The sequence below is a fragment of the Anarhichas minor genome, unplaced genomic scaffold, assembly GCF_050575085.1.
Source record: "Anarhichas minor isolate MPS153535 unplaced genomic scaffold, ASM5057508v1 ptg000021l, whole genome shotgun sequence".
In the NCBI taxonomy this organism is placed as follows: domain Eukaryota; kingdom Metazoa; phylum Chordata; class Actinopteri; order Perciformes; family Anarhichadidae; genus Anarhichas; species Anarhichas minor.
In genome coordinates, this window is record NW_027466467.1 from 10102926 (window position 1) to 10112279 (window position 9354).

General features: G+C 42.2%; 1 protein-coding gene across 1 annotated transcript; it reads right to left on the reverse strand.

The window, feature by feature from the left end:
* Positions 1–3477: 3477 nt before the first annotated feature.
* Positions 3478–8401, reverse strand: LOC142954543 (keratin, type II cytoskeletal 8-like). Its single transcript, XM_076095623.1, has 10 exons — positions 7961–8401; positions 6290–6498; positions 5438–5498; positions 5200–5295; positions 4893–5057; positions 4652–4777; positions 4282–4502; positions 4117–4157; positions 3640–3839; positions 3478–3609 (listed from the first exon to the last, which is right to left on the reverse strand). Exons 1-10 carry the CDS (start codon positions 8399–8401, stop codon positions 3478–3480), a joined length of 1692 nt encoding a protein of 563 aa, XP_075951738.1.
* Positions 8402–9354: the final 953 nt, after the last annotated feature.

Below are 9354 nucleotides of genomic sequence, written 5' to 3' on the forward strand. Positions count from 1 at the left end.
TTGATTGTCTTTTCTCATTGAGATGTGTGCATGTGTACTCTGGACTCTAACCTACTGCACAGAGATGTATTGTTTTGATTAAATTCCATAAAGGTAAAACTGAAACCTGTAAAACACATTCGCCCCCAGTTTAGGGTGAGGAATGTGATGCCCATAAATCAGTCACAGTAATGCAGCCACGGTTCTTTCAATGTTCTTGTTTTATTCTCGTCACTGTAGCCTCGCACTCATTTATCTGGTGAATGTTGTTTCTGTGTTTATTTGTTATGGCTTATTTTTTATTCTGTACTTGCCACATCGACAAAGGTTTTATTCATAAGTGCAGATTTGGAAAGGGTGCAACAGCAAACACCGAGGTGGGCTTTTGACAGGTTTAGTTCAACACAGTGACCTGCAGCATTGACAATTCTGCCTGCTCCAACAGGAAGAGTGCACATTAGTTCAGCATGACTGCAGAGAGGGGGAAGGATGTGTGATCAAGGTGTGTCCTCTTTAGAGTAGTAGTAGAGTAGCTCCATGCCTCCTAGGGGCAGTTTGGACAACAACTTGAATGAATAACGGTTGAAATGTGTTTAATAAATGCATTTTTGGTTTGTTTGGTTTGTTTGTTTATATTGTAACGAGCAGACCTTCATGCAGCTGCAGCAGCATAGATGGGTCTGTGTTACAGAACAGTATGTCTGTGTAGCAGAAGCTGTCAGAGCAGATTCCTCTGCAGGGCAAACAGACCGGCTCCCAAAAGACACTCAAAGGTCTAAGTCAAACACAAACAGATAAGAAGAAGTTAACAGGTTACTGCAGGGTGTACACCTCATTCCAAACTGTACATGTGTATTTGTACCATCATTAACTGTAAAACAAATCTGTCGACATTGATTGCAACCATGCATTTTATAGCCTTTGAACTAAATATAATTCCCATGAAATTATCAGTACTGTTCATCAGCTGACCATGAAGAGCAGTTCAAAGTTTGTATGGGATTGAGCAAATTGACTTCATTTGACAAAATTAGTCAGAACTGCAATCTGAACAGTGGCTTCGAGGTCATCTTTGCTTTTACTTGTAGATTTCCCCATTCGTTAAGCTAAAAAGCTGACTAAGCTAACCTCAAAGCACTGCAACTTAAGAAAACACAAGCAAATGAAAAAAAAAATCTATTTGACAAAAGAAAATGTAGAAATAAAGCATTGCAAAGTGAGAGAACACAAGCAAATACAGAAACATGCTACAAAAACAGAAAGCAACTAGAGGGGTGCTCTCAGTAGAGTGCAGATCTCCATCAGGTGATGTCTGCAAGGACAACTGCTGTATTGTGTGACTGAATGAATTCAACCAACAACTTCTCAATGTGTTGCTATAGTTTGTGGCTCATGAAGCAAAGTTGTATCCGTTTTAACATTCTGATTGCATGATTCAGATATTACAGCAGATATTTGCTGTTAATCAAGCGCTGATTACTGGCCTATGAAATCAAATAGCGGTATAGCCTACATATTATCTGAATCATGCAATCAGAACATTTGATCTAAAACTAAATTTAAGTTAATCAAACAGCTGATGTCATTCAAACACAATGAAATGCTTGTGCAATGTGGCACTCTGCAATACACAACACATTCCCAGACAACAGCAACAAGAAAGAAACATCACACACAGTATTAAATTATACAGTGATACAGTAAGACAGTACATTTGCGGTGAGTATGGGTGTGCCAACTGTTTAGCAACCTGAGGTGAGAAGGAATGAGAACAAAGCGGGGTGGCTGGTGTCTTTGTAAAATTATTTTTGCCATATTTTGCTCTGTGCCACTTGCAGCCTTTCTGTATTTTTTTTTACACTGTGATGTTGCTTTTAGCTTGTACATCATTTTGTACGAGTCCTTCTTTTAGCTCTGATGCCAACACATGCTCTATTTCCTTCAGTAAAAGCAGAGTCAGTATGAACCACCACAGATTTTGATACAGGCACAGTTTGTGTTTTGAGCAGGTTATTTTTAAGCACGATAATACTAGAGGTGAGGTTTTCGTATTAGGTCATCTCTTACAGCTATTGCTGTGAACATATTTCACAAAACCATATTTCACAAAGCCTTCAAACCTGACAAATCTCCATTCTGCCTGAGTGTATGTCGGCAGCCACAGTTCTGTGAGGAGCGATGAACGGTGGGTGGTACTGTGGGATTTGTGCAGTGTTTTGTCTTAAACTTCATGAAAGGTTGTGTACCCTTGGGTGCGGCACCACCATCCAATTCATGTTCAAACCTGTTCTTCCAGGGCTGCAAAGGCCTCTTAAGTAAATATGTGAGAGTGAGAAAAATACATTTTACTTCAGATAAATCATGTTACTTTAGCACACACACAGAGACTCTCACAGTTTGCATTAGTTGTATTCCTTGATACAACTCTTGTCGTATTTGAATTAGACTGCATGTTGGATTTGTTTGTTTTGCATGTGCTTTGTTTGAACTTAAGATTCATACTTCTTTACAGAAAGGGCTTAAAGGGGTTTGGACCATGACCTTTGCTGAAATTTTAAAGGAATGCATGACCTTCAATTATTTTTGTGAAAGAGAAAAATGTGTGTGTGTGTGTGTGTGTGTGTGTGTGTGTGTGTGTGTGTGTGTGTGTGTGTGTGTGTGTGTGTGTGTGTGTGTGTGTGTGTGTGTGTGTGCGTGTGTGTGCGTGCGTGCGTGCATGCGTTTGTGTGTTTTTGTCTGGTGTTGACACACCAGAATGTCCCTTCAGGACAATTTTCAATGTGTTTGCCAACAGCTGTCTTTCATTGTGTCTTTAAATGATTCTTTTAATATTTTTGTAAATATTCTCCTCATTTTGTGAGGTTTGTCATGTTTTAAAAAAATAAATGAAAGAGTGCAACTATACATCAAACTTACATGGAACCCTACAATTCAACAAAACACACGAACATGTAAAATACAATTTGAAGAACATTTATTGTGGGGCTAACAGGACTCCAGGTGTTGCCAACAGTAGCACCAAAAAATGTTTTTTGCGAAGCAGAAGTCATGAAGGCTTTTGTGACAGATTTTCAACTGTTTAAGTACAGCAGGTTTAGCATAACAAGTTCAGCACGGCGATGGTTTATTTCCCCTAATTACCCCTATCAGCAGTATTGATGCGACAGCAGTGCTTTGAGTGAGTCAACCGACAAGATAGCGTAGCAGAGGAAAGCACAGACAATAGCGCCACTTGCTGGCCAAACAAGTGTGGTGCAGTAAATCTCTGAACCAGCGCAGTGACGGACTGCAGTTGACAGTAATTCATTCACAGAAACCTGAACAAAGACTCATCCAGTGTCACCTAGGATATCTGTAGGGAAGTTGCTTACAGAAGAAACATTATTGGGTGAAGGCACATCAGTAAAGAACTGAATGATAAAGCAGTCTGTGTGCTTTTTCTTAACTTCCAAGACCAAAATCATCAATCATAAATCTGACAAAACAGGAATAAACACATCACTCCTCAGCCACAGCCACAGCCACAGCTTCAGCCTCCCCCTGCTCCTGCTCCTGCTCCTCCTTCTTCTCCACGGCCGCTGGCTCCTCGGTTGCTACCTGCTGGTTCTCCTCCTCCTCCTCCTCCTTCTTCTCCACGGCCGCTGGCTCCTCGGTTGCTACCTGCTGGTTCTCCTCCTCCTCCTCCTTCTTCTCCTCGGTCTTGACCACCACGGTTTCTGTCTTGGTGACTGTGGTGCTCTTCACTGTTGCTCCGTCGAGGGCATTGACAGAACCGCTGCTGGCCCTGACTCCACCGTAGGAGCAGCTGACGTAGGAAGGTGTTCGAGAGCTCTCCAGGCCGTAGGCATTGTAGTTCCCAGCTGCACATTCAGAAGTAAAAGGAAATCATTAACACAGACGTAGTGGTGGAAAGGGAGGTAAATGAGGAGATATTTGGATGAACACATATTTTTGTGTCTGCAAAGGTTTGGTAGGAGTGCTTCTTAGAGATCTCAGGAGCTGATGCGGGCCACAAAAAAGCCCATTGAGAGTTTGCATACCAGTATGCAATGTTGATGCTTGTATGAAGAGTTTTGATGAGTAGTTTTAATGTGTTATACTGTAACATGTTTGTACCAAGGTAGAACATGAACTCACAAGTCTGCTTGGATATATTGGTCTTGATTCCAGTTGCTAACCTGTAGAGAAAAACAGAAAAAGAAAGGAGCAAGCAGAATATTATGAGATATACACAATGATATTCATGCAAAAATATATTTCTCATCAGCTCCACAAGGTGGTGCTTTCACAGCAACAGCTTACCTGCTCTCCTCTCCTTCCAGCAGCTTCCTGTAGGTGGCAATCTCAATGTCCAGAGCCAGCTTCACATTCATTAGTTCCTGGTACTGGCGGACTTGAAGGGCCATGTCGTGCTTGGCTCTCTGGAGTGCTTCCTCCAGATCTCTGATGCGGAGTCTAGCGTCCTTCACTGCCAGCTCACCACGCTCCTCAGTCTCTGCGATCTGAGCTTCCAAACTGTTTCGCTAGAGAAAAGGCAGAGAGTGAAGTGTAGTACAAACCCCCTATAGTCTTAATAAGACCAAGGAGTTATCAAATCAAAGACATTAAAGACTAAATCACATTACAGTCCAACTGTGTATAAAAACACAGAACTGAAATGTGTAGCTCTTACCTGTGATTTAACCATGTCAATTTCAGACTGCAGCCTCATTATCCTGCGGTTCATGTCAGCGATCTCAGCTTTGTTTGACTTCAGGTCATCACCATGTTTACCTGCTGACTGCTGCATCTCTGCATACTGGTACAGACAGGGGACAAGTCAGACTGACACATCAAAATGCTGTTGTTGTTGATAGTTTGATTTTAGCCACATTCTTAGGAAGGTTTTGTTTTGACATGAATAGTGATCTCACCTTAGTCTGGTACCATGACTCAGCCTCGGCTCTGCTTCGGTTGGCGATGTCTTCATACTGGGCACGCACTTCTGCAACGATGGCGTCCATGTCAAGGTTACGGCTGTTGTCCATCTCCACCACAACGCATGTGTCCTTGATCTGGCTCTGCAGCTCATGGATTTCCTACACAGGATAATACGAAAAACACGAGCAGAGAAATAAATGGACATGGGACAACATGAAAATGCTCTTTGTTTTAAGGTGACATATGGCTAAATCAATGAATCAATTTTTGCGCCACTGAAAAGTGAAATAAGGTCATTACTGTGTCATAGATCTGCCTCAGGAACTCAATCTCATCAGAGAGCCCATCCAGTTTGGCTTCCAGCTCCACTTTGATCATATAGGCTGCATCAGTGTCCTGCACAGAAAAGGCTACACTGAGAATATTCATCGTTGCATGCAGCCCCGGCCTTGAGGTAGAAATGACCATTGTGTGGGCTCCTTCTGCTCAAAGGCTTATTGCAGATTCGAGACCAAGAATATGTTAGACCTAAACTGACCTTCTTTATGAGGACAAAGTTGTTCTCACACTCATTGCGCTTGTTGATCTCATTCTCATACCTGGAAAAAAAAAGATCAGAAAGAGTTAAAATTATTTTCAGAATTGTATTGTAATCTTTTCAGTCTCCTCGTCTGATCCACATGTAGCACATCTATGTCTATGCACAAGGTGAAAAAAGGTTTAATCATACATTTGCATTTATTAAAACCTGCAATAACAGTAGTTGTCACTTGGGGGTAGCTTAAGCAAGCTGTAAACTCAGACACTCAAACACTCCGGATATGAAGAGCAACATTGTAATTAATTTGGAGTGATTCTGATCTCCTGTTGAATCACTTCAATGTTAGCTCTCATTTTAGCTCTGGTCACTGCTGTGGGACATATCTCTTTATCTGCTCCATGTTCACCGGATAGTGGCTAATTTAGTTTTGTCGTTTGATGCTGGGAAGTTTGCGTACAGTGAGTTTCCATGCTGTCTGCTGCTGCAGAAAATGTCACTGATGAAAGCGGTGAGAGTGAATGAAAACCATAAAGTTGTGGAATCAAAGCAAATAACTGAAAAACGCTAAAATGCTCTGTAGAGCCGAGAGCTACACCTTTCACGTGTATTTTTTTTTTCATCGTGAATTAAAGAAATTTGTCCTGGAATAGAAAAAATATATATATAAAAGTTTGGATTAGTTCAGTTTCAAAAGAAAAATGGAATGAAATAGATGGGGTTTCCTCCAAAACTATCTGCATCTAAAGGAACAGATTTCTGTAGTAATTTAATCCATTGTTAACAATATTGATTATAACCACATTAAGGATGAGGGTAACACTGAAGGTTGAAATCCTCTACCCCACTCACTTGTTTTTGAAGTCCTCAACCACGCCCGTCATGTGATGCATGTCGGACTCAAGTTTGAATTTTTCATGACCTAAGTTGTCGAACTGCTTACGCAGGTTGGCGATGTAGGCTTCGAACATGGCATCCACGTTTGAGCAAGACGTGGTCTGTTCATGCACAAGTTTCCACTTGGTCTCAAGCATTTTGTTCTGCTGCTCTAGAAAGCGTACCTGCAGACAGACGACAATGAATGATCAATAAAGAAGAGGTAAATATTCAGAAATGACTTGTCTTGATGGTTAAAGAATGGGGAGATGGTAATGCACTATACTTGTTTTCTTTGTGTGTGTGTGTGTGTGTGTGGGGGGGGGGGGGGGGGGGGGGGGGGGGTGTGGGTGGGTGTGTGTGTGGACAGAGAGAAAGTATGCCTGTAAAAAGAAGGTGGGCATTACATGTGAATGGATTCACTTTGTTGTTTGCTGATGGACAAAGAACCACATAAAGTTTGACTCAACACAAATAACTAATTGAGCTTCTCTCCAAATGTCACATCAATTACTGTTCATTCATTTCTCACCCATAGTGCCACTTTTCGACACAAAGGGGCACTGTGTCCCGGTTTCCCATTTACAACTCTTCTATTGAGCGTCTAGTGCAGGGTGGGGTCCCGCTACCACTTGGCAAACATGATGAGAGACATACAGGTCTGCGTGAGTGTGTGCAATATCACGATGGAATGCAAGCTTTGTTTTACAATGTGAATAATTAGTTTCAGCGTGATTGATTTACAGCTTAACTTCTATGCTCCTGAAACAAGAATGTCCCAATGGGCGATTAAAGAATCTACTCAATCTCAGGTGGTAGAGAGTGCACACCTGTTAAAATAACTAATAATCATATATATATACTGTATATATACATATAATCATGTAGAACCAGTAAAAAAATGGTATAGTGAGTGCATAACAATGGTTTATGCTAAGACAATTGCTTAGTACAGCCTCATTAAGTGGGCATTATTGAGATAACTGATGGTGTTCTGTTGAAATTTCTTTCTTTCGTGATCTACTTCACTCAGTAAACTTTTCTCTCGGCCACGCCCACTCTTTTTTTCTTTTTGTACAGGCTGTGATTATTCAGTAAGTTTAATTTAAAAATAACACAACACATATGTTTTTGCAAAAGAGCACGCCTGGCACTACTTTCAAAACCACTAAATCTCTTTTTATGCAGGATATTGCTCATATTGGAATGCACCCCTTCAAGCTAAATTTGTTCTGCCCTTCATCCCAGCCCGATGTACTCTGTATCCAGGTTGATCCTCTTGTCAAAGCTCTATGATCTCACCTGAGAGTGAAAACATGTGAGCAAAGCTATGGCATTACTCAAAACAGTCTGTATCCTCCACAGTATCACCATGCATGGCTTTTAGCAGACGCTGTTTTGTTACACAGTTTTCACTGGATGATCTCTATTGTGAGATCAGGCCTCTTTCACGTTGAGCTACTTTTGCTTGTAATACACTCATTTCCTCAGAAGTTCCTGAGTTTTTTTTCTACTCTGTGTGAAATTTAATAGCTTTATCCAAACAGTCCAAAAGCTATAAAGCGACAAACTGTATGAGCTGTTTGTTGCTATTATTGCGAGGACAATAGTGTTTATCTATCTCATCTCAGTCCTGAGCTGACTGACCTTGTCAATGAAGGAAGCAAAGCGGTTGTTGAGGGTCTTGATCTGGTCCTTCTCCTGGGTGCGGACCACCTGGATGTTGGGGTCAATCTCCAGGTTCAGCGGGGCCAGCAGGCTCTTGTTCACAGTCACCGCAGTGATGGGGGCTTCATTGGCCATGCCACCTCCCATACCTCCACCGAAGCCCATATAGCCAAACTCTACTCCACCTCCTCTTTGTGCAGACCCCCCGGCATTATACCCACCGGCCACTTTAAACCCCCCAGCGCCCACAGCAGCACCACAGCTGCCCAATCCCCCATAGGAGCTGCGGACAGCATGGCTCTGCCTGCCACCACCCTGGCCACCGTAGCCGGAGAAGGAGCGGCTGCTGTAGCCCTGGGATGGGCCCCCGGAGGAGGACCGAGTGGAGTAGGTGGTGGTCTTCATGGCTCTGATAGACATGGTCTGAAGCAATGAGGTGGTGTGAGAGGAGAGACTCTGCAGAGGGAAGGAGAGCCAGGCAGATAGACCCTCCCTGATCCCCAGTGCTATTTATAAGAGCAGGGGAGGGACCCAGCTGAGGTGCGATTGGCTGGTGTCCTCAGCAGGGGAGTGAAGGATGAGGGAATGTTAGGGAAGAAAATCTCACTTGTAGTGTGTTGGAGAGAGCACAAGAATTACATAATAGTCACTATGCCAGTTTCTATAAAACTACTGCAGAAAGACCTTTTTATATCCAAACTGAAAACATTGCAGTGATATACATCACATAACAAACACTGCCAACCTATTTTGCATTCATGAAATGATACTGTCCTGCCTGTACATGTTAGTTGTATCATCTGTACACACCCACCCACACACACACACACACACACATATACAGACTCATGCAACACCAGAATATAAAGTCAAACCTCGGGTATAATGAACAGGCACATCATTTTAGGACCTCCTCTTTACTTTACAACCGTTCCCATGGATGTGACATATTGCAAAGTAAATTGTGGGTGTCCAGTGTGATGTGCTTTGTGGGCTATGTGACTGTATGTCTCATAATTGTGGGAGAACCAGATTTACCCACTGAATATATTCCACTATCTATATGTGTAAAGTGTTTTTGAGCAGACTTGTTGCATCCAATTCTTGCAAGAAACATTTATTACTTTAACAGAAAATATTGAAATAGAAAAAGGTTAAAACAATAGACTTTTACAGGTTCCATCTCAAACTTCAAAGTGATAAAGCCTGTGTGTCGTCACGCTGCACAACTAAGGTGCAACTGGATGTTTCCATTATCAGCTGTGATCGATGGACAGGCAATACACACACACACACACACACACACACACACACACACACACACACACACAGGGACTATTGGTGAACATTCCTTTCATATCAGCCAGGTGAAG